The sequence below is a fragment of the Bemisia tabaci genome, chromosome 9 (assembly GCF_918797505.1).
Source record: "Bemisia tabaci chromosome 9, PGI_BMITA_v3".
NCBI classification, from domain to species: Eukaryota; Metazoa; Arthropoda; class Insecta; order Hemiptera; family Aleyrodidae; genus Bemisia; species Bemisia tabaci.
Genome location: NC_092801.1, coordinates 12,628,911 through 12,655,399, shown reverse-complemented (window position 1 = coordinate 12,655,399; position 26,489 = coordinate 12,628,911). Strand labels below are relative to the sequence as shown.

At 40.4% G+C, this 26,489-nt stretch overlaps 1 protein-coding gene across 1 annotated transcript in view; it reads left to right on the top strand.

Annotated features, from left to right (window-relative positions):
- Positions 1-26,489, top strand: part of Vmat (Vesicular monoamine transporter) — a 69,646-nt gene that overhangs the window by 26,827 nt on the left and 16,330 nt on the right. The window contains exons 2-8 of the mRNA XM_072304754.1: positions 11,769-11,894; positions 16,421-16,519; positions 16,928-17,075; positions 18,512-18,570; positions 19,417-19,500; positions 20,086-20,268; positions 21,887-21,988. Coding sequence (XP_072160855.1) covers positions 11,780-11,894; positions 16,421-16,519; positions 16,928-17,075; positions 18,512-18,570; positions 19,417-19,500; positions 20,086-20,268; positions 21,887-21,988 — 790 coding nt within the window. The 5' untranslated portion in view covers positions 11,769-11,779. The remainder of the gene's footprint in view (positions 1-11,768; positions 11,895-16,420; positions 16,520-16,927; positions 17,076-18,511; positions 18,571-19,416; positions 19,501-20,085; positions 20,269-21,886; positions 21,989-26,489) is intronic.

Genomic DNA, 26,489 nt, shown 5'->3' with positions numbered 1-26,489 from the left:
CTAAGCTTTAAGCATAGCGACGGGGAAGGCTCATGCATTATTACTGAGATACTGGCGCTGACTGTCGACCCCCCCCCCCCCCACCACACCTGGCCCCAACCCTGCGACCCCCACCACCCGGGCAACAAGTAAAATATACCGGTCCATTTGCTAGATTTGTTTCGTCGACTTCTTCAAATTACATTTATGCTGCTTGCGAACCCCCCCCCCCCTTATCCGGAAACCCCCCTGCTGACCTCCACCCCCCCCCCCCGCGACGTCGGAGCGATGAAAAATAGTCCCATCATTCACTGGACCGATCTGGAGAGGCCGGCGTAGGTCCAGGATGACGTCAGGCCGGGGGAGTTTAGCATGGCTGGATTGATGACGCGGGGGTCTGTTTTGGAGTCTCGCCCTGGGCGTAGAGTGGGATCTGAGTTTGGAACGAGAGCTACAACGAGGAGCACCATCATAGGGCATTGGCGGATCCAGCAAATTGGCAACACTGTTTTTCTCAATTTAAATCTATGGAAATGTATCGATTCTTGGAGGAATCAGGTGCCCCGACATGAATCGATTATTTAACATGGGTTTAAATGGAGGGAATCCGTTGTTGTCAAATTGCTGGATCCGCCCCTGTCATAGGGACCGGCGAGCTGATTACCGAAATTGATACACAAAGTGATAGAAAAAGAAAACATAGGGGGGTATGGAGCGATCTTATTGGTTGAAGCGGGTGGTTACGATATACAAAGAGGGTAAGTAGCACACTAACTGGACTGCATTTTGCAATTTGGACCTATAAATTCCGGCCCGGTTTAAAAACAACGTATGTGCCATTAGTTTCCCTATGCACATACGTGTTTTTTCAGATGAGCCAGAATTTATAGGTCCAAATTGCAAAATGCAGTCCAACTGTTGACAATCCAAGTGAGACTCGGTACAAAAAATTTTTCTGAGTGTGTAGTTGGTCCACCATTCCTTCCTTAGTCTATAGAATCACCCGTTTCAACCAGTAGAATCGCCACATAATGTCTTCCTTTGTTTAGCTTTTACGATCAATTTCAATAATCAACCCGCAAAGGCGTGGCCTGGACGGTAAAAAAACCTTCAAATTGATTACTTTATAATATATTTAATGATTATGGTAATAGTGGCAATTGTCCTTTTGACTCTTCTTGAACTTGACACACCAACAAATAGAAAACTTAATCCTCTAGAAGGAACTGATAAACTTTTAAGGAAATATGATACAATTTATAAAAGCTAATAGACGGACCAGCAATAAAGATAACAGGATAACCAAAATTGAAATTGATAATTTTGAAAATTCATAAAATGAAAACTAAACAAACACTTTCTACATTCATTTCAAAATGGCGAGCAGGTTAAATTGGAATTTTTGTAACTGTTGACAATATTTCTCCCTGCCCTGCATTCTCTGAACGCAAAATTTACCGCTAAGTCTAAATATTGAAGTCGAATAACTCGTGCCTAGATTGCACAGTTGCAAAATTTCCGTCGATGTTTTACTTTTTAAATAACGGGAAAGAACATGATTTACGAAGTTTTCATGAGATATTCTATTAAAGGTGAAGCAAAATCGATAAATAAAAATCCGAGACACTATATTCACCAGTTTTCTTTTGGAAAAGTTGATGACAATGACAAGAAATCTGCAGTGCGTAAAAAGGGAGATGTATGTATTAATCGTCGATGATAACGCCTGGCAGGGATACAACTATTACTGCACCATGAATGTCCGTGTTGCATATGCTGAAGTATGAAGGCGCTCTGGGTTTTGCTTGGCGTCACTGACAGGATCTGCTCTGGCGAGGAATGTATGAGCATAGGAAAGTTATCTTGAAAAACGACTTATCCGTCACCTTTCAGCCGACAGTATCACAAGCGCCATGCGAAGATTAAAAATTTTCGCCGCAATTTCATTTTTTTACAGAGAAATTTTTCAACGAGGCTGTCCGAAAATTTCACTGAATTTTCTTCGTGCTGCCGATAAAATTCAGTGAAATTTTCAAACAGATTCAACCAACAATTTCTCTGCAAGCAAATAAAATGGCGGCAGGAATTTGAAACGTCACATGGCGCTTGTGATACTTTGGCCGGAAGGTGAAGTTATGTTAACATAAGGTCTCATTTAAGCAGTGCTGCCATTTCTCGGAATTAATTCCGAAATTCGGAGCTTTTCCCGGAATCTTCTGAATCCCCAAAATTTTCAGTTATTTTCGGAATTTCCTCGATTTTTGCGGTTTTTTGTCAGTTTGACCATTTATTTGATAAAATTTAGGGACTTTCTGAGCAAATTTCACGATCTTCGGAACTAAATCCGGGCGTATTTCGGAATTTTTCCCTGGAATTTTTCGCGGAACTTTGGCAAATCGGAACATGTTTGCGGAAATCGGAATTGTTTCGGAATCTCTTGATAAAATAAAATGGCAGCTCCGCATTTAAGGCGATTCGTCAAGCTCAAATGACGTGGTCGAACTGACATGTGATTTATCGCATCGATTAGGTCAAAAATCTCGGCAGATTTTGAAATTTTAGCTAAAGCAAGAACGATATCCCCTGCGTATGAGCAAAAGAATCATTCTAAAATCCAAACATCGGCAAAATTCAGAGAAATGAAAGCAGAATAGTGTTTAGAAAAAAACCTCGCATTCGATAAAGAAATCGATTGCTGAATCGAATGCGCGGTTTTTTTCCAAACTTCTTTCTGCTTTCTCATTTCTGAATTTTGCCAATTTTTGGGTTTAGAATGATTCTGTAGGCTCATGCGCAAGGACTATCGTCCTTTGTTTTGCTAAAAATTCAAAATCTGCCGAGATTTTTTATCTAAAAGATGCGATAAATGCGATTAGATTCGATTTTTAGTTTTTCTAAAAATTATTGCGGTAATTAATATAAGAATAAAAATAATTAAATATATTATTAAAATAACACTTTTAATAATCCAAAAACTCATACTTAAAGTTATTTTTAATTTCACATATTAATGTTTTCATAAACTATTTAGATTTAAATGATTATTCGCACGCCACTATTATTCGCTTCGATATCGCATGCCACTTCGACCACTTCTTTTGAGCTCGACGAATCACCTTAAGCCTTTTGACAAACATCTTCACTGCCAAATAACGACTTCTCGCCTACGCTGTAATTAAATCAGTCATTTTCTTTCAATTTGGCAAGAACGCACGCAGCTCTGATTAAATGCATCCGAAAGCCGCGAATTCTAGAGAGGAATAACAGAGACCTACATTATCCTCCATTGAAGAGACGAGTCGGATGAACCTCTATCCTCGATTGCAGTGAAAGGTACAAAAAGGTTGATGAATAAACCTTTTGATTCAGCGCAGGATGGAAAAGCGTGTGACCCCAAAAGTGTCGCATGAATCTGTTCGCATTCAGTTTTGGAAAACGTTCGAATGTATTAAGCCTACGCTCTGTTTAGATTATCATTGTTTTAGATCGGATTAAGTTCAAAACAGGTGAAAATTACCAACACTCATTGAGGGAGAAGGGGAGATAATCGAATGGACCATTAGACAAAGTACGAAATTAAGCATTCTGATACATATTTCCTGCTTTCCTGACCAAAATTTTACGTAAAACACGATTTGCGCAACGAAGTTTACGGAAATTAAGTCCTAACTAACATACTTAATGCTTTTTGACTCGTGAATTCAAACCTCCTGCTCATGAAAACTCAATGGTCTACGCGAGTCAAATCGCACACTAAAAATTACCATGACACTCTCTGCGATGTGAAAATCTGGCAACCTCAATCTTGACGCTTTGGCTCAGCTGTAGCAAGTTGTTCATGGTTTGAACGACACAGGGTGGGAAATTAACAGTGCTGGATTGAGAAGCCTGCCGAAACCGTTGTAGTACGCGATTAGACTCACGTAGAGCTTTGAGTTTCGTGTGCTCGGGCAATTCAAATTTCCCGTAACCAATCTATACTAATAAAGCAGACTTCACGTTGATTGACTCACTCACTGACTGACTGACTCACTCACGTATCAGCGGATCTCGTGAACGGGAGGCCGTGTGACCCTGAGATTCCGCACTGGGATCCCTCTCTACCCCGAGGCGCCGGATAAGGGAGGATTTCGCGATCCGCCCGCCGGTTCGCGGGATATCGCGGTCCGCGTGTGTCGATTTTCCCGTAAGGACAACGGGTGCGAGAGAGAGTGCGAGCGAGATGGAGCGATTTCCGCGTTTCGCGCTGGAAGACAGCTGATAAATTTTACGTGTGTTCTTCTGGTACGCGCAACGGGTGCGAGGAAGATGGAAGGAGTTAAGCGTCCAACGAGTGCGAGGAAGATGGAACGAGTTCGGCGTCGCGCTGTTGGAAACGCCGCGCCATGATTGTTGCGAGCTCCGACTCGTGCATCCGTTGCCGGGCTACTCTCTCAGGGATGTGAAAATCTGGAAAATCTGTCTATGCATCGGCATAGAATAAAGAGACTGACGTAGTCTCTTCATTCTATGACATTGGTTCGCGATTTTCGCGATTGGTTCGCGCATTGGTTCGAGTTTTCTTCCGTTTTTTTGCAAGATTAGTGAAAAATGTGCTCCGCGGAACCTTTCGTTTCGTTTTGTTTTTTTTGTTTTTTTTTTTTTTTGAAAAAATTTACCTGCTCAAGTTCGAAAGTAAAAAAATTGTTGTGATTTAGTCTTCACGTCGCCTGGGGTTACTTTTTGTTACTTTTATCTTCTGTTTTGAAATGATTAAGGCAAATTCTCGGGAAATTTTGAGAGAATCTGTTGCTTGGCTTCAAAAATAAAATAAATAAATCAAAATGGAACATAAAGACGGTGTGCAACGCTTCAATCGGAGGAGAAGCGGGGGTTTCGCGCGCATTTCATCAATATTTGACTCCGATCGTGGAGGGCGCTCTTGATACAACTATTTCACCACGGAAGATGTCCAAATTGCCGCTTGCTAGATTGAAGGCGTTCTATACTGTGATGACGGCTCGGTCACACTGCGCAGTGCGCCTGCAGACGCGGTGCTGACAGCGGAGCAAAACTAGAACATCGCTTCGACATTCTTCACCTGCTTTCTGTTTCTATCATAGTTTAACCAAAACACATGAGTCTTACTTGCAAAATTTTAAATCATCGCTAATGCTCTTTTTTTTTTTTTTTTTTTTTTTTTTTTTTTTTTTTTATTTCAAAACATTAAATCTTATATAGGGAAACCGATGGTTACATCCCATATGGTTCTCGTGAAATTAAGATTGGATTCTTCCAATTCGTCACTTTTAACAAGCAGAATTGAAGCGAGCAACTATTTGAACTCCGGAGTGGGTATGTGGTATCATACAAAATTGAAGGAAAATCATACGTTTTCGCCCATCTCAAGTAACAGATGTTTATGAGTTTCATGCGCACATTTACGTAATCTTAATTGAGTCAGAGATTCGCGTGTATGCCACGATATTGATGTGAATAACGCGCAATTGTAATGATCTTAAAAATTCGCTAGGAACACGACGTATTTGCCGTGATACCGTGGTGATTATCGTGTAATTTCTAATTTGTTTTACAAAATCCCAGGAAAAATCAAGTTTTCTCCGCGATGTAGATGACAAACCCGCCATTGCTGTGAATTAAACGAAACCGCTGGTTAAATCCCGTAATTATTTCGCGGCTGAAACTCACCAGCTAACTTCAATTAAACATTGAACTGACAAAAGTAACAAATCTTTATGAAAATAACCAACTTTTGATTGGGAATTTTTGATTATTATAATTATCATGTGAGCTTATTGCAGAACAGACCAAAATAGCAGCATACTACTAATATCAACTTTTTAATCAAACCAGTGCGTCTCGCCAATTTTGAAATAGTAGATAATAATTCAGAAACACAATTAGTAACTGATCACTAATCACAGTGATTGCTGATGGTGGGGTTTTCCTGTGCGTAGCACGGGTTTCCTGCTAGTGTAAAATAAACAAGCAGGAAGCTCCAACGCATTCGCGTCGGAAAGCGGCTCTGGCGACGGTAGTTGTTACGCGTTTACGGTTTCCTTGGTAACCTTTGTTTGCTATCAGCTGATGTCGAGTAGTATGACTAGGAAGCTCCAACCACGGCATTCTTCGAAAAAAGCGCGAAAACTTATAGATTTGAATTTTCAAATTTTAAACGTAAAGTACATTTTTTCCAGTGCGAGATTAAAGCACAGACCCGTTTTGAATTATTGACAGTATCACCATGATTCCAAAAATACACTACACAACATAGCATTCGCTCACAGGAAAAAGATATCAATTAAAATAAAATCAGTCCCCCCTAAACAGCAGAAAATGGCGCCGATTCCCATCAACCAACGCGCGGTCTCTCCAATGTAACATGGTCCAATGATACTCCCCAGCTGGGACCGTCCGGAATAGCAGCTCTAGTGCAAGCACCAGAGCCGCTAAAACGCTAATATCTCAAATAGGAAATGATTTCGGTAATTTTCGATGCAAGAACCGTGTTCTACGTGAAATTCTGATGAAGGTTTCTAAAAATCTGGTGTCACGCAAAAATCAGAAAAATTTTTGTCGGAAATTCCGCTGGTACATCCTCCTGAAAAATTGAAGAGTATGAGTCAATTTCGCAACATCGGAATGAAGTTACGTTCCCTCGAAAACGACAATTTTCGGTATTTTCGTCACTTGCTACAGACAGGCTATCGAACCCACCATGACGAGAAAGTTTCGCGGACATTTCCCCGTTAATACACTTCGATTTCTTTCCAGAATATTTCCAAGACCTCCAGACTTACTCATACTTTCCGCTCTATACTCTCTCTCCTCCCTTCCCTCCCTCTCATCAGACAACTGGACGTATTTACATCAAAAGAAAATATCTTCAGGGTAGCTTGGTCCCTGGGGTCCATAAGAATCCATGCATGACAGGGTTCATGTTATAATGGAGAGAGTCCCTTCCGTTTAATACGTCCGATTCATCGACGGAATTCTCGGGCGCAAAGAGCGCTTAACGTAAGCCTAAGCAGCTTTCGTTTGTAACTGAAGGAAGGAGCCACTTCTACCTTCTGATGCTCCTTGAAATTTGATTAAAATGTGATTTACGAGCCCTTTTCTGCGCTTGCCGCACAGTGGATCGAGTCAATCAGAGAGGTCGGACGTGAAATTTTGAACTAAAACTCCAAATTTTGATGTTTATTTCAGTATTGATGTTATATCGTCACCTTTCAGGCAAAGTATCACAAGCGCCATGCGACGTTTAAAAATTTCCGCCGCCATTTTATTTCTTTACTGAGAAATTGTTCGTTGAATTTGTTTGGAAATTTCACTAAATTTTATCGGCAGCACAAAGAAAATTCAGTGAAATTTTCGGACAGCTTCGTTGAACAATTTCTCTGTAAAAAAATAAAATGGCGGCGGAAATTTTTAAACGTCGCATGGCGCTTGTGATACTTTGCCTGGAAGGTGAAGATATGAAGGAAGGACGCGGTATGAGCCATCAGGCGTAGACAAATTTCCTTCTAAAAATTACAAACTTACAGGAGAGTTTGTGAATATTTCTCTTCCAATTTTTTAGAGCATTTCGTCCGTAATTTGATCTAAAAAGTCTTTTTTTTTTTCTTTTTTTTATTACTACTTCAAGTAGCCCACAAGGGCTAATCCTGCAATTTTAATCCCATCTCCCCTCCACCCCTAACAACCAGGCCCAGGCAACCATTGTCTAAAACCATCACCATGGTAAAATTTGGCAGTAGAATCTGTGTTCCAAAATACCATCGACCTGGACCTACCCGGCTATAAGATTTCCAATAACTTCTATAGCCGGCAACAAAATTTCTTATAGCATTTTATAGCCGATGGCGACCAAGCAACAGCCTGGCAATGAAGTGTATGCTAAACGTTACTAATTACGGATGCTAGGACTTAGTGAGTTTTCGGACTACCGCTCTCTTTTTGGGCCGTAGTATCTTGATTTATTTTGCGAGGAAAGCTCCGTACTTTTGAAGGATGCCTGCCATTCTTAATATGTTGGAGCGCTTTCAATTTCGTATGATACTGTGCAATACCTCTGGTGTGAAATAGTTGCTTCAAGCGCCGTAGTACGCTGCGGCGCACGGCGGGCGGGCAGCCAGCGCTAAACGCGCATTGGCGCCTACAAACCTAACAGGGATACTTCACGCATTGCGCAATGCGTGAAGTATCCCTGTTAGGTTTGTAGGCGCCAGTGCGCCGCCGCTCCGCTTTGTGTCGTGGAGTCAGCGTTTTTCAACTCATGACCTCGAAATGTTTGCACATCCTGTATGGATTATTCTCATTGTAATTGATGGAAAAAAATATGTAGTAAAGGAAAATATGGTGTGCGTTTTGTTATTAAGGTGATTCCGTACAAACTTAAGGATTTACAAGGCACACGCATTTTTACAGAGTTTCTTATAGCCTTTTATAGCCGATGGCGAAAAAGCAACAGCCAGGCGATAAGAACTCCTATGGTATTTTGAAACGCAGGTCCTATCGCCAATTTTTACCAGGGCAAACACGGGTTGCCTGGCCGGAAATCGAACCCGGGACCTCCCTATTATAGAGCTAGCGCTACAACCACTACACTATAGGAGGCCGACAAATTCAATCAAAGTCTGCAAATTCAGTCTGCAAATTAGTCTGCAAATTTCAAAGGAAAATATTCATAACTTATTTAAAAAATGAATGTTATCTGAGGGGCAATACAAGGGCAAGTGGATCGAGTCAATCAGAGAAGTCGGGCATGAAATTTTGAACTAAAACTGCAAATTTTTATGTTTATGTCGCCACATTTTAAATTTTAAGGGGTGCTTCTGGAGGAAAATTTCACGATGAAACCAATGGAACTACTTTGAGAACCTCAAAGTTTTGTATGAACGGAGTTATGAGCTTTTAAGTTTTCAAATCTTGTCCAACCTCTCCCATTGACTCGATACACCGTGCGCCGCGCCGGTTCAAGTTTCGGTAAAGTATTACGGATGACTTCCACCGAGAGGAAACTAGCTATGGAGATGGAGACAGCAGAGAAATCGAGAGATAGGAAAGATGAAGCATGCAACAAATACAACGGTTTTAGTGGTCAGAAAGGGCTAGGGGACACACCCTCGAGCCGCTGCGCGGGCCAACCCCCGGAGAGACATTTTGAAACATCGCAATGGAGATTCGTGGTTTCGCACTTTGGCCATCGATCACTGAAAAAAAATTCTCGGCGTCTTTACCAAGGTCCGTTGGTACCTTTACTATCTCACTTTTTTTTACCAATTATTAGTAATTTCACCAAGACAGACTGGTAAGCTTACCTAAAAACTGGTATTTTTACTGTTTTTCTCAGGTAAGAATACCACTTTTATTGGTAATCAATGCCCGGTAACTTTGCCATTTTATCTCGGTAATTCTACCACAGTCGATAAAAAATGTTGTCGTTTTTACCAAGGTCCAGTAAAATTACCGAGAAAGTTCAATAATTTTACCGAGATTTCTCCGTAAAATTACCAATTCCATAAATGGTAATTTTACCAAGAAAAAACTGGGATCAAATAGAACCCTGAATTCTTGGTAATTTTACCCTTTTCTTAGTAAATACACCGAGTTTTTTTTTTCAGTGATTGAGGCCTTTAAACAATGACCATGAACACGACCCTCAGTCACTGACCGGTAGGAAGGGGGCGCCGAATTTGCCGTTTACGTGGGTGAGGATAAATTCATCCCTGCGACGGCCTTGTTGATCGCCTGAAAAAAAGTTCAACAACTCGGGTGCGGTGAGACTTTTGGGGAAAGGATAAACATAGGTTCGCGGCACCCCTGAGTTGCTTCCCGAAACATTGAACGTGCTGAACCGAAGCTGCCGGGTATAACCTTTGTTTTTTAAGCGTGTCTCCGCCTGTGTCTCGGCGATTTCCGTTTTCCGTTCAGAAAACTCGAAGCCTCTCGTGCAGTGGCGCACAGTGGATCGAGTCAATAGGTGGGGTCGGACAAAATTTGGAAACTTTAAACGCCTGTAACTCCATTTATACGAAACTTTGAGGCTCTAAAAGTGGTTACACTGGTTTCCTCGGAAATTTTCTAGTAAAAGCACCCCTTTAAGTTTAATATGTGACGAAATAAACATAAAAATTTGCGGTTTTAGTCGAAAACTTCAAATTCGACCTCGCCAATTGACTCGATCCACTCTGCGGCGTACTGCCAGCTCGAAACGCGTACTGACGCCTACAAACCTAAGGGGATACTTCAAGCATTGCGCAATGCTCGAAGTATCCACTTAGGTTTGTAGGCGTCAGTGCGTGTTTCGTGCTGGCAGCACGCTGCGCCGCGGCGCACGGTGGATCGAGTCAATGGTAGAGGTCGGTCATGGGCGACGAAAAAAAAAGTCGGATTTTAAATATTTTTTCTTAGTTTCCTAGTAGTTAAGCTTCCAAAATGAATGTATAAATTCAAGGGTCTTTGAAGTTCTAAATGTGGTTTCATTAGTTTCCTCGTAAAATTTTCCTCAAGAAACATCCCTGGAAAGTTAAAATGTGACGGAATAAACATCAAAATTGGCAGTTTTTTCCAAAAATTTTATGTCTGACGGTCAGAATCAGACGGTCAGACGGTCGAATCAATCACAGAGGTCAGAGCCTCTGACCTCTGTGATTGATTCGATCCAGTGTGTGGTGTGGCGTGTTCTGAGATATATCGAATGATCTGCTATTTAAACCTATGGAAAAGGATCGATAAACGGGGTGCTCGCAATGAAGACCTTAAGAATCGATTCTTTACCATAGGTTCAAATTGAGAAATATCGATAATCGATCATTCACGCCACGCCACTGCTCTCGTGCATCTCGGATGCTGAGGAAAAACGCCGTATGAGCCTTCAAACGTTGCCAAATTTCCTTTGACCCATCATGAATTTTTGGAAAAGTTTGTGATTATTACTTGCCGTTTTCTCTTTTCCGGTGACTAGAAAGCTATCCCCGAACGCGAGAAATTTGAAAAAGCGTGTTCCGAACTACGCAAATTGCGCACGGAGGATTGGATGTTGGACTTTTCAAATGTGACCATCGTAATTGGACTGCATTTTGCAATTTGGAACTATACATTCTGGCCCTTATGGAAAAACACTTATGTGCAATGGGACACTAATGGCACATACGTTGTTTTTAAACCGGTCTAGAATTCACAGTTCCAAATTGCAAAATGCAGTCCAATTCGTTGTTTCTCTCGCGAAAGAACGTAACTAAATTATTGTAGTTACGTTCTTTCGTGAGGGAAAGGACGAATTGGACTACATTTTGCAATTTGGAACTATAAACTATAACCCGGTTTAAGAACAACGTATGTGCCATTAGTTTAACTATGCACATAAGTGTTTTTTCAGAAGAGCCAGAATTTATAGTTCCAAATTGGAGTCAAATTATTGTGCCATTCCACCGCTGAAAAGTCCATTCACGGCCGTACCTATCTCTTGCGTGCTGCGGATCCATTGAACTGCATTTTGTCGTTCGGAGCCACAGTCCCAGGCTCATCCGTAAAAGTACTTTTGTGCACAGGGAAACTAAATGGTACATACGTTGTTTTTAAACTGAGCCAGATGTTGCAGTTCCTAACTGCAAAATGTAGTTCCATTGTGCCTCCGTTGACTTATGGCTCTTTTTTTCGTCAACGGTAGCAACTGTGTTTACCTATTTGCACCGTCAAAATGTTGTTACGCGGTTGGGTATTTCGAGCTTGTTTGTCTATTGCAGTGCGGTTGAATAATGTTGATGTCGGGCATTGTTTGTTGACAGGAGAAGGCGAGATGGAGGGGGCCTGGTTCAGAGAGCGGCTGCAAAGATGTCGCGAGTCCCGCAAACTGGTGCTTGTCATCGTCGCACTTGCCCTCCTTCTCGACAACATGCTCCTCACCACCGTAGGTTAGGCCACCATTCATACACCCCTTTCAACACCTTCCTTCTTAAGGTGATTCTATGTGATCTAGGGACGAGATCTGCCATACGCTGCGCCATAGAGAAAAAAAAAGGAGGTGTTTGCATTTCGGGCATCTTGGAATTTTTTTGATGACGTATGTCGGCACAGCGACGTTTATCATCGATTTTCTTGGAAATGGTGTAATTTATGGAAAAAATTCATTCTGTAAAAGGTGCTTGAAATTATATCATGAGTTGGGTTAAGCAAAAAAATGGGACATTATGGTCCGTTTTTCATACTTTGAATTCCGGATTTCGCTGGCCAGGTTGTACCGACCTACGTCATAGGGTAAACAAATCTCAAGATGCAAACACCTCCTTTTGGCGCGTATACGTAGTATACCGCCTTTGCGATCGTTTCGACCCCCCCCCCTCGATACAATAACCGAGTCCCCTAGTTCCTTACCGAAAAGTGACTACCGCGAACTTCTGAGATTTTCCAAAGCGTGTAAAAAGTTTACTAATCCGTCAATAATAATGATTAAAATGTGTTTCTCATTCTGGGGCTCGCTAGTTTATGTGTAATGAATACCAAGAGTCTACGTTTCTTGGTTTTTTTTAAAAAAACCTTAGAATGGGGCGCGCTGATTTAAAATATGCATATATAAGCGGAAGCAAGCGAACTGATTCGAGGATGGCTGACCAGTTCGGCACTCCTTGAATGAGAATTTCACTCACTCCGTTTTGTTCACAACGTTGCTTTGACATATCTCCACAACACTGTTATCCTTTTCAAAAGTTGGTACTCCTTGCTCTGATAGCCGGGGCCACCAGGATAGTGGTAAGTGCAATCTGTGATGAGCCTCGAGACTCATTAGACCATTTGCTAAACGTGGCTCATACAGGAGTCCACTAAGCCCTCTCGTCCCCACGCTCCTGATCACTGCGTCGGCGTCACGAAGAACAATGGGCCTTGGGTCCCAACGCGGCCGATACCCGTACCCCAATTACTCACGCTTCATTAACCATTTCACCGTCACGCTAGGATTCATCCAATTTTCAAAAAAAATTGTTTCGCATGTATTTAGCAATTTTTTCCTTACTCTCCGTTAAAACACAAATAAAAAGAGACCTCATTCATAAAAATCGGCCGAATAGAAGAGAAGTTACAGTAATCGAAATCCGAAGAAATCAACAAAACCTCGACTCCTCGATACGAAAAATAAAATGAAGGGGAAAAAAAGAAAGTATAAATTACAATTAAATATAATTGACCTCAAAATTTGACAAACAATTCATTTATATACCTAACGCTGAAAAAACTGGGAGAAATTACAAAAAATTTGCCTCTTGCAAGGGGCTTCTTTGTAAGAATTTTGACCTGAAGACAACGGTCGAATAACAGCAGTACTCCATACAATACACGGTGTGCCTGAACGAGTTAAACATTTTTCATACGTCCAAATCGAAAAATCTTTATATTTTTAACTACAATGTTTCTTGAATCGTTTAAGCAAAAAAAAAAAAAAAAAAAATTCCGTCGAGATTCTGGAACGCAAAGGCGCTTTAAAAGTATTCTGGGGCTATAATAGCTAAATCACCGGTAGTAAATTCGTTATATTATTAAAAAGAAATTGACTCCATAGTTTAATTCCTTAGTTTCTTGAATACGATTATTTTAAGCACTTAAACATTTATACCACCAATTTTAGCCATGGGGTGATTTCCTGAGAGCCGATAATATCACGAATTTCTCATAGAACCCCTCAACAGTGGCTTGCTTTTTTGGCAGCCGATTCGGCCATCGAACCGGAGTTTAAATGGAAGCTGATAATAACCCAAAGCTCTGAGAAAAATTTTGAGATGAGTATAAGAACGGTTTGTTGTAAGTAGCGAGGAGAGGCGGGCAAAGCGGCTAAAATCCTATCTAATTTTTACAGTTTTTCTGTTGAATTAATGTTGCCGCGGGCTTCTGACTGTCCACACATAGTTCTGTTCAGCATATCGATACATAAGTATTTACATTTTACATACGTAGAATCTAATTTTCACGTCGGGGAGTTGACATATTTTGATTTTTTCGATTTTATACGGAAAATTGATGGTTTTTCGGGATTGAAATTATTATTGTTTCATGAAAAATAAATGCACCCAAAATGACTATAGCATATTGATTCTTACACATTTGCACTCACAAAATTGGTTGGTAAATTCAACGAGTGGGTGCATCGACCTGGTATATCAAGTTTCTGCAATTTTTTACGGCAAATCAGTAGATTTTCGGGATGTAGATTGCTTACTTTCAATTCATGAATGAATAAAGCAACGACATGGTTGAACTTCTTTGCATGGAAAGACGTTTAAAATAACAAAATCAAGACGTATTTAATGCAATTGCATTTATATCGAGTCAATTTCTTTTCAATAATATAACGGGATTTTTACTACCGGTGATTTGGGTATTTTAGCCCCAAAATACCTTTAAATCGACTTTATCTTCTAGGAGTTCGACAGAATTTTTCCTTTCTTCGCTTAAATTATTCCGTAGCACTTTTCTTCAAGAATCTGATAAGATTTTGCTTGAGGCAGATCAAAAAACTTAAATTCGATCGAATAGCTTTCTACTTTCACAATACACGGTCTCGTCAAGGTGCGTCTTTGACCTCGCAGTGTTGGATCGTGAATTCTCTTTTTATGCTGTTTGCCTATTTTGAAATCTCTGTAAATGAAAACTAAAGGGGTTGATATGTGCGAGTTAATGACGCGCCTTATCAACACATTGTGTTGGAGTTCACTGCTTGTCTTTTCTCTATGATGCTGCGCTGCCTCACGGTTTACGTCTTTGAGAGGCAATAATTAGCGTAACGTACCAGATACAAAGTCACAATAACCGCTTAGCAGCGCAACGTAGTGGCGAATCTCGTGTCTAGATCACATAGGATCACCTTGACGCTGGCCGGACGGACTCGGCTCATTTAGACCTAAGTCTTGTTGTTATTGGGTGGAATTGGGCTAAGCAAGCAAGCTCAAGAGCTTGCCTAAATTAAGAGTTAGGAAAAAGATAAAAACACACATATTTGACATGGCTTAGGACATGTAACGTATAATTGGTGAACGGAACGTAATAGAAATTGGACGAAGACGACAAAGAGGATGTTTTACCGCAAGGAGAAGAGGAAGGAGAAGAAGAAGAAGAAGAAGAAGAAGAAGAAGAAGAAGAAGAGTAAAGGGAGGAAAAAGAAGAAGAGAAAGAGAAAAAAGAAGGAGAAGAAAAAAGAAGAGGAGAGAAAAAGACCTGAGGCCTAAGAAAAAGGAGAAGAGGATGAAGAAAAAGAGACAGAATAACGAGAGAGAAAAAGAGAGACGGAATAACGAGAAAGAGAGAGTGAAGAAGAGGCAGAAAAAGAAATTCCTCTTTAATAATGTTTTTTCCTAATCTTCTTTTCCTCCTCCTCTTCTTCGTCGTCTTTTTCTTCTTTTTCCTCTTCATCTTAATCCTCCTCTTCTCCAATTATCATTTCTCTTCTTCTCCTTCTTCTTCTTCTTCTTCTTCTTCTTCTTCTTCTTCTTCTTCTCTTCCTTCCTCTGCTCCTCCTTTTTCTTCCCATTTTTACCTCCTCCTCTATTATTTGCTTTTCTCTTCATCTTCTTCTTATCTTTCTCTGATTTCATTCTTTCCTTCTTTTTCCTCTTCTTTTTTCAATGTTTTCTCCTATTCCTTTTTATTTCCTTCTTCTCTATCTTGTTCCTCTTTTACTCCTCCTCCTCCCTCTTCTCCCTCCCATTTTTCTCCTTCCTTTTGATCTTTTTCCACCTTCTTCCTATTTTTTCTTTTATTCCTCCCGCTTTTTTCCTTCCTTTTCTACTTCCTCTTCTTCCGATTTCCAATGCTTCTTCATTTGACACACCTAAATCCTAGAAAACCTAGGATCAAGGCCTCCGACACAAGTTAACAGTGGCGAGGCGTGAATGATCAAGGTGTTCGTTGCGAACATCCTATGTATCGATCCTTTTCCATAGGCTTAAATGACTGATAAATCGATATATCGCAAAGCACGCCACGCCACTGCGAGTTAACAGCATATTCTACATAGCCAATTGCCTTCAAAAAGAGATTATGACCACTGGAGTATGTATGTCAATACATGGCACATACATGGCAATCAATTGAATCAATGCATGAACCTTTTAAACTCAAACCTAGAATTTTGTTTTTCCATGATACTAAAGTGTCACATTTCAAGTTGAAAACGGCCCGGAATTAATACTGCGGCTCTTCTTTTCTCTTTATTGCCAAGTGGGGCGTACTTATGCAATTCTAAAACCAGTATAGTGCTTTACACTCTAAAAAATATTTTCAATCTAACCCTCCACATGGCAGGGGTAGTCAGAAGGGCAGCAGAAATTAAACCTGCAAAAATTGGTAACAACCCCCTTCCACACAGAACCTCAATTTGAAAATTCTATAATAAAATATTCGCACAGACCCAACCTCACTTATGAATTGACTTCATGTGTTTTTCTTGTTTCAGTTCCAATAATTCCGGAATTCTTGTATGATATCAAACATCCAGACGCCCCCCTCACCGTAACCTTCGCGCCCATCACAGAAACAAATGGAACGGATATCAGTAAGATGCCTATCGATTTTTCATTCATTAATTTAGCTTCATACTGGATATATTACGATCAAAATATACTTTATGTTTTAGAAAAAAAAAAAAAAAAAACGATGCCAGAACCAGAAATTGAAACTAGAGAAAGGCACAATTATAATAAAAATTAATGAAGTATAAAAAATGAAGAAGAGAATAAATAAAAATAAAAAAATAAAAATTGCAATAGAATTAAAAAAAGCGAAAAAAGAGTACATTTTGAGATGAAATAAGAAAAGAAATTGGAGAAAGGGGGAAAAAATAAGAATAAATATTGAAATACATGTAAAGGAGAGAAATTCATAAATAGAATAGATCAATGGAAAAAAAACACATGCTTATCACACTTACTTACTTATTACACTTATTCCTTTACTTCCGTAGACAATGCAACACTTAAACGAGAGGAGGCCTTGCGACAGGAGAGACACAAAGATCTGGTGGAGGAAACGGTGGCTGTTGGCGTTATGTTTGCATCGAAAGCTTTCGTTCAACTCCTGGCTAACCCCATCGTCGGCCCCCTGACACACAAGTAAGAGACATGTGGGAAAGAAGGGGTGTGATTGTGCTCGTAAGTGCTCGGGTCATAAGAATAAAAGGGAATTATAAAGCGCTAATGACGTCAGCGGCGACGACCGAGCCCCGAAATGACCAAATGATGTATTTATCCTAGAAGGAACGATGTCGAACGCAAACTCTATGCACATATGTTCCTTTTAGCATGAATATGTCCAAATCATAATGCATTTCGTAAAATGCAGACCTCCGACGGGCAAAAAATCGTAAAGCTGAAAAGATTCAGTCAAGGTTGGCCCAAAAATGGCCCTTATCGATATCCCTCCTTTAATCGATAGTCATGGGTTTTTGCAATGGAGATGTTGCATGTGTGAGGAATTTGCGATTTGACTGTTGATTCTCATGCAAAAGTTCGCAAGAAACACGATGGTGCCACTGGTTTTCTCTAAAACTAACTCCCAAGCTCAAAAAAAGCTCTCAAGTTGAGACCAAAATGGGGATATCCCGCCCTACCACGAGAGTCCACCTCTACATCAAGACAAACTCTCCATGCAAAGATAGGGAGCAAATACATTGACAGGGTTGCCGTGATTTTAGTTTTTGAGTCCCCAAATAAAGTGGCAGCCCTCTCAATATATTTGGTCCCTATCTTCGCATGGAGAGTTTGTCTTGATGTAGAGGTGGACTCTCGTGGGAGGGCGGGATATCCCCATTTTGGTCTCAACTTGAGAGCTTTTTTTGAGCTTGGGAGTTAATTTTAGAGAAAACCAGAGGCACCATCGTGTTTCTCATAAACTTTTACATAAGCATCAATAGTCAAATCGCAAATTCCTCACACATGCAACATCTCGATTCTCCACTGTAATACTATTCCTCTGTACATAAAAAATGAGGATCCTATGTAAGATTGTGAATTGGAATATCGTATGAGATTGATGACGTTTGAAGTGTGCCATTCTTCAGGTTTGTGAAAAGTTGGTTAACAGTAAATTTTTAGCGTAATATTCACTTTAACAGACGAATTACCCAATAAAGGCATATGTTGAGAAAACTGTAGATGTATTGGTTTAAAAGTCAAAAATCAACAAAATTTTATTGCTCCTCGGGATTTGAATATTTGTCTTGTTTGAATTGATTTTTTCAAGACGCACCATGGAATTTGTGGAAATCAGCCTCATCAAGCGATCAAATATTTTTAAAGCAAGCAGTCTTAAATGAGTAATTTGCTTTTTATCGTGATAACTTTCATTTTTTTTATTATAATTGCAAGGTACCTAGGTAAATAATAATCATTTATCCGCATTCAGTATTTGGAGAGTTGTAATAACGTTTAAAAGGATGTTTCTAAACTTCCATCGATAGTCTCTCCCTCCAAATTCCTAACAATTATTATCTTTTAAAACGATTAAACCCTATCAATTTCGTACCAATTATTTTAATTTTATGTTCCAGAGTTGGATACAGTATTCCCATGTTTACCGGTTTTATCATCATGTTCCTGTCAACGTTGAGTGAGTTCTACCACATGCTTTGGTTTCATTAAGTTAAATCACTGGAGAATAACGTTCCTCCAATCTCCCATCTGCCACTGGAAAAATATTTTCAAAATTACTAACATTATTGTTTTCAAGATTTATTGGCGTCATTAGAGTCGTCTCATTATGGGCCAGGGAAAATTAGTACTCATACAAAATCCAAATGAATGAATTATCAAATTAAAGATCAACTCAAAAGCAATCACTGGTGGCAGGACCGACCTCTTTCACGGCATTTAGTAAAGGACCTACCAAAATTTAATTAGGGGCCTTTCAAGTATGACGTAACTCAGATGAGAGAGGGGGGGGGTTTGAGTCAGCTTTACGGTGCGTTAAAAAGGGCGGAGAGGGGGGCGGTCAAGCCCAGCGTTACGTAAAAAATCCGAACTGAGGGAGAAAAAAACCTTTGAAGGGAACGTGCAAGAAATTAAAAACCCCGCCCTTCCCGAATGATATTTTTTCTTGATTTTTTAAAAATTGGGGTGGGAGTCAGGCCAGCGTTACGTAATCAAAAGAAGGGCGTAGGCTTTAGAACTTCGTTACAATCGGAGGAAGTGCGTTACGTAATACTTGAACAGTCCCTTACGGCTCTAAAGCGTGGGAACTTTCCCCCGCACTCTCCTCACAAGGGATCAAAAAGGGACAATTTTTAATGTGAATCAATAATTATTTGAAAGAAAGGAAAAAACTATAGAATGCCTCCATGCCACACAATGGTCAATAATTATGTTTCATAAAATTTCCGGATTTCATTTACATACATATGATATTTGTTCATTTAGAGTTATTTTATTATTCATTTTCTCCTTTTTCATGCTTCAGTCTTTGCCTTTGGAAGAAGTTACAGTGTTCTATTCATAGCCAGAGCTTTACAAGGTGTCGGATCTTCGTGTTCCAGCGTATCAGGTATTCCTCAAAAATAATAATTTAAACTCACGTTATATTTTTGAAGAACAGGTACTAATATTTAACAGTAATTTACTCGTTTATTTAAGTCTAAGCCTGCCGCGCCGTAGCGTGCCACGACGCTTGAAGCAACTATTTCACACCAGAGGTATGGCACAGTATCATACGAAACTGAAGGCGCTCTAATATATTAGGAATGGCAGGCATCCATAAAAAGAGCGGAGCTTTCCTCGCAAAATAAATCAAGATACTACGGCCCAAAAAGAGAGCAGTAGTCCAAAAACTTACTAAGTCCTAGCATCCGTAATTAGTAACGTTTAGCATGTACTTTATCGCCTGGCTGTTGCTTGGTCGCCATCGGCTATAATAGGCTATAAGAAAATGTGTAGCCGGCTATAGACGCTATTGGAAATCTTACAGCCGGCTGTAGTTCTATGGTATTTTGGAACACAGATTCTACTGCCAATTTTTACCGGGGGTTTTGGATGTTACAATACACCATTGTCTCAAATTTTAAGAAAAAAATTATTTTGCTGGTCAATATAACAGAGCTTAAAAAACTGGCGATTTGAAACATGTTTGCAGGGATGGGGATGCTTGCGGAAAAATACCCGGACGACAAGGAGAGAGGAAACGCCATGGGTATAGCTCTGGGAGGCTGGGCTCTTGGAGTCTTGATCGGGCCCCCTTTTGGTGGATTCATGTACGAGTTCGTCGGCAAATCCACGCCTTTCCTCATTCTCTCCGCTCTAGCACTTGGAAATGGATGTAAGTCACCGAAAATAATGTTTACCACACCATTAAGAGGCAAGCAACAGCCGATAATTAATCTAACACTGGAAAAAAAACACATCGGATCTAGAGTCCAGACTCTTGAAAACATTGACAAGAAAAAGGACTCTTGATTCAATCAGATTTAAGATTAAATCAAAAGGAAATCTGCTCAAATTAAGAGGCTTGGTTCTTGATTTAAGCTTTAATCTGATTGAATCGGGGGTATTTTTTCTTGGCGATGTTTTTAAGAGTCTGGACTCTAGATCCAATGTGTTTTTTTTCCAGTGAAAAGTTTTGAGGCAATAAATTAAGAATTCGAAAAAAAAGAAGAAGGAAACACTTTTAAAGCTTGAAACAACACGAAAAGAAATTGACGTCTGTATAAGAAAAAATCAACATCTGCTTAAAAATCTTCAAAATTCTGCATTGAACTTACACTACATAAAAATTCAATAATTCAATGGCCAAATTGCGAAACCACGTGCCTTAATTTGCGACGCACAGTGGATCGAGTCAATAGTGGATTGGTCGAACAAGATTTGGAAACTTTAAAAGCTTATAACTTCGTTTATTCAAAATTTTGAGGTTCTAAAAGAGGTTTCGTTGGTTCCCTCGTAAAATTTTCTTCTTAAAGCACCCCTTAAAATTTAAAATGTAACGAAATAAACATCGAAATTTGCAGTTTTGTTCAAAAATTTTGTGTTCGACCTCTCTGATTGGCTCGATTCACTGTGCGACATGGCGCAGGCTTCCTGTCATATTCCTGTTTATTTCTTCTTCAAAAAACCAGTCAACACAATTTCTTGACAACTTCCTCGATTCACTTTACCTATCTGTTACCAGGATATCTGTATTTCTCCTCGAAAAAATAAACTAGGAGCGGAAATTTTGAAACACCGCAATAGAAATACGTGATTTTGCACATTGACCATTGATATTTATTAAGGGACAAACATAGCTCTTTAACACCATAGAGAAAAAAAAGGAGGTGTTTGCATCTTGAGGATTGTGTACCCTGTGACGTAGGTCGGTACAACCTGGTCAGCAAAATCCGGAATTCAAAGTATGAAAAACGAACCATAACGTCCGATTTTTTTACTTAAATCAACTCATGATATCGTTTTTCAAACACTTTATGTGTCATGCATGTTTTCCATAAACTACACCATTTCCAAGAAAATTGATGATAAAGTTGCGGTACCGACCTAAGTCATCAAAAAAATTCCAAGATGCCCGAAATGCAAACACCTCCTTTTTTTCCCTCTATGCTCCACCATAACAGTGGACCGCGTTAAACAGAAAGGAACCAAGCCACATCAGCTATTGCCAAATTTAATTCGATAATTAAATGTTTTACATGAAAACGGTTCTGCGGATTTTCGTGCAAATTGCGGTGAAAATTCTCCATAGTTTGAAGCAAATTCCTTAAAAATTTCAAAGGAATCCGCACAAACGTTCTCTCGTAAAAAATTGTATTGCCCAGTTAAATTTGGCAATAGCTGATGTGGCTTGGTTCCTTCCTGTTAAACTCGGTCCAACTGTCCGCGGACTTGTGGTGGAGAGGTGCAAAAATTTGACGATCTTCAGGTGTAATTCAATCGATGAACTTCAGTGTTACAGCTCTTACTTCTACAACCGGGTGTGGTAAAAGCGGATCACGACCCCCCGTCTCTGAAAGCGCTCATCATGGACCCGTACATACTTATAGCTGCAGGTATTTTACCCCTCAACTATTTAAATAATCTTAACCGTACTGATTAATTACATAATTGATTAATTCATACCAAAAATATCACTTCCACTCTCAGTGGAATCGCCAGACATTTTGCATGTGGGGAGGAGAGAGCAGGGTCCATGCTGCCATGCTAAAGGTCCAGTTACACGATCAAATTGAGCCATCAAATTGGGCATCTCATTGGTCGCATCCTCACCTCAGGTCTTTTTCCACCGATCAGAGCTTCAATTTGATGGCTCAATTTGATCGTGTAACTGAACCTCTAAGAAGAACGCCGTATGAACATTCGAGAGTTGTCAAATTTCCTCCGGTAAAATGATTATTGTTGAGGAAAGCTGTGAAAATTTGTCCTTGAAATTTTCAGACAATATGTGTAAAATTGTGAAAAAAATTATCTGAAAACCTGGACTAGAAACATTCATAGAATCACTAGAAAAGTCGAGTTTTATCAAAGGAAATTTGGCAGCGCCTAAAGATTCATGCGGCGTTCTTCCTTATGGTTCAGTCACACGATCAAATTGAACCATCAAATTGAACCATCAAATTGGGCCTCTCATTGGTCGCATCCTCACCTCAGGTCTTTTTCCACCAATCAGAGCTTCAATTTGATGGCTCAATTTGATCTTGTAACTGAACCTTTAGCACGGCAGCATGGCCGAACATTACAAGATTGCAATGCTGCCATTTCCCGGAATTTATTCCACATTTCGGAACATTTCAAATGATTGGAACTTTTGCCGAAATCTTGGAAATTCTCGGAATTTTCAGTCAATTTCGGAATTTCGGGGGGTTTTGTCTGTTTGACCGATTATTTCATCAAATTTGATGATGTTTTGATCAAAATAGACAAATTTCGGAACTAAATCCGGGCGTCAGTTGACCGATTATTTCATCAAAGATGTCGTTTTGAGCAAAATAGACAATCTTTGGAACTAAATCCGGGCGTATTTCGGAATTTTTCCCCGGAGCTTTTGAAAAATCGGATTTCCTCTCGAAACTTTGGGAAATGGAATTAATTCCCAGAGCAGCGGAATCTTTGGTCAAATAAAATGGCAGCACTGCAATCAATCGATCGATCAATCATTCGGGTTGCATGGCTGATATTCCATTTCCATGGATAAAAATGGATGTCATAGTTTATCTACGATTATTGCACCGAGGATTCACGAATTATAGCATTTACACTCACAAGCAGGTTTCAATCACTGTGATTGCATAGCTTTTCTTTCGCATACCCAAAGTAAAGTACTCTACTCAACCAGGTTTCTACAGGGGGTTTGGTATCGATGGCGAAACTTTGCGACGTTGCCAAGCATTACGACAATCAATCGATCAATCAATCATTCGGGTTGCATGAATGATATTTCATTTCCATGGATAAAAATGGATGTCATAGTTTATCTACGATTGTTGCACCGAGGATTATACGAATTATAGCATTTACACTCACGAGCAGGTTTCCACCACTATGATTGCACAGCTTTTCTTTCGCATACCCAAAGTAAAGTACTCTACTCAACCAGGTTTCTACAGGGGGTTTGGTATCGATGGCGAAACTTTGCGACGTTGCCAAGCATTACGACAATCAATCGATCAATCGATCATTTGGGTTGCATGAATGATATTCCATTTCCATTGATAAAAATGGATGTCATAGTTTATCTACGATTGTTGCACCGAGGATTATACGAATTATAGCATTTACACTCACGAGCAGGTTTCCACCACTGTGATTGCATAGCAATTTCGCATACTCTAAGTAAAGTACTTTACTCAACTAGGTTTCTACAGGGGACTCGGCATCGGTGGCGAAGCTTTGCAACGTTGCCAAGGGTTTGTTTAAAGTACGAGCAAAGCTCAGTGGGGCATGTAGACTCCGGACGTCCGCCGGGCGAGGAGCAATTTCGCGCTTATAACACAGTCCACATCGAAAAAGAAGGTCTTCGAGTTCACGGGCACATACGTTCGTTCAAGCATTCCGATCTTCACGCGGGAAAAATCACCAATCTGTGTAAGGATTCGTTGGAAGCAGAATTTCTCCCGCCAAAATATGATTCCCTTCTGAGGGTCAACAGATGAGGGATCAAGTCAAAGGGACGAACATTATTCGAGGAGAAATCACGGGTGCAAAAAGTTCGTACGAGCACCGGTAGATGTCAGGAGACACTGGATGATCCGACGTTACTTATCGACGATGCGTGGGAGTGGTCTAAAGGAAGGATGAACCTCGAGGGGGGTCAGCAAGCAGGGAGCTGTGATAATGACGAGGGGTCTCCGATGTCATGCCAGGCTGTGCGATAGCGCGAGCAGAGAGATAATCATGCGGAATGTTGGGGTGTTGGGGCCATTGGCGAATGATTCGCCAGTAGTTCGATTGTCGAATCGATATCGAATAGCCTTAATCGATAAAAGCATTGCGAAGATAGGGATTTATCGATTAGGAACATACGATAGTAATGCAACGAACAATCGACCTGCGGGGTCGCAAGATCTTCACGACCAGGCGACCAGGCGGGTCGCAATCAATTTCTATATAATCAGACCGTTGCTGCTGCGAACAGAGACGATGGAGAAGTTGCATGTGTGAGGAATTTGCGATTTGACTGTTGATGCTGATGGAAAAGTTTGCGAGAAACACGATGGTGCCACTGATTTTCTCTGAAATCAACTCCCAAGCTCAAAAAAAAACTCTCAAGTTGAGGCCAAAATAGAGGGGATATCCTACGCTATCCTGAGAGTCCACCTCTACATCAAGACAAACTCTCCATGCGAAGATAGGGAGCAAATACATTGACAGGGCTGCCACTTTATTTGTGGACTCTAAAACTGAAAACACGGCAACCCTGTCAATGTATTTGCTCCCTATCTTTGCATGGAGAGTTTTATTGATGTAGAGGTGGACTCTCAGGATAGCGTGGGATATCCCCTCCATTTTGGCCTCAACTTGAGAGCTTTTTTTGAGCTTGGGAGTTGATTTTAGAGAAAACCAGTGGCACCATCGGGTTTCTCGCGCACTTTTACATAAGAATCAACAGTCAAATCGAAAATTCCTCACACATGCAACATCTCCATCAAAGATCTCCATTAAATCTCCTCTCTATTGCTATCTTGGCAATGGTGGAAGCTTCTACTTTCGGGAATTACGTTCACGTTCACGTTCAATAATTGGATTGCATTTTGCAATTTGGACCTATAAATTCCGGCCCGGTATAAAAACAACGTATGTGCCATTAGTCCTCCTATGCACATAAGTGTTTTTTCAGATGAGCCAGAATTTATAGGTCCAAATTGCAAAATGCAGTCCAATTGACTTACCCACAACCCACTGGGTGAATGTTGCACAACGTGTTGGTTATTTCGTATCGCAAACATACCGAAGTTTGGCAACTTTGGGTCATGACGTCACCGGGAGCTTATCACCCACCCGATAGGTAGGACAACAGCCGAAAAAAGGGTGATGACATGCTGCTCCCTAGCTTAGAAAGTATAAGCTTCCCCTTGTCACCAAGAGGCCAGTGGAGAGTATTTTGTCTCTGCTTCTTAGCGACAGGTGGAAACTTTTACTTTCGGGACTTTCCTTATGGACATATTTCCGTATGGACAAATATAGAAGGGCAACAGTTATCACCCTTTCTTTGGCTGTTGACCCAGTGGCGTGCGGTGGATTCAGTGACAGGGCAAGCTGTAGCGTTCGCCATCCGGGGGGGGGGGGGGGGGGGGGGTGTTAACGTGGTCTCTTTCCCTTCCTCCTCCCCCTAGCCTCCCTAGAAAATTCTTAAAATTTTACTCTATATGCTCTGTTTTTCGGATGAAATCTGATGGAACGTCTTGAAAAACTGTGGCTTTATTTCTTCCTCTCTTACTTATGATTTCGTTCACTCAACTTGTTTCAAATGTTATTGATCATTGGAGGACGGCTCCATGCTCTTAACTCCTAATTTTGCTTTAAGAATTTTTACTTTCTCGCTCCCATAGGGTAGAGAGGAAGTATTGTCATCCTCCAAAAAAAAAAAAAAAAAAAAGTTGAAATTTCATCATTTCTAGACGTTTTAAGGTCCCAGGAGTAAAAATAACCATACTTGGAAAAATGTGTGTCCGTCCGTCCGACGTCCCCCAAATCTGTCTACAGCGATATCTCAGAATCTATCTGTTCGATTTCATTCAAAATTGGCACAGGACACCATATCTATGGTCTTCTTATGCACGTTCAACGATTTTGAGGTACGCTAAAATTTGGGGGGGCTACGCTCAATTGTCCATTTTTAGCAAAATCACACGGAAAGCTCATTTTGAAAGACTGTAAATTTTGAAAAATGTCTTTAATTCTTTAACAATGGGCATCAAGCACATCACCTGGGTCATTAATTTAAGTTCCAAAAAGATCTTTGGACTAAACTCAAAATTCAAGAGATTACGAGGCCCAAAAGTAGGCACTTTGCTCCGCGAAACAGCTCATTTTCAAGGACTGTAAATTTTAAAA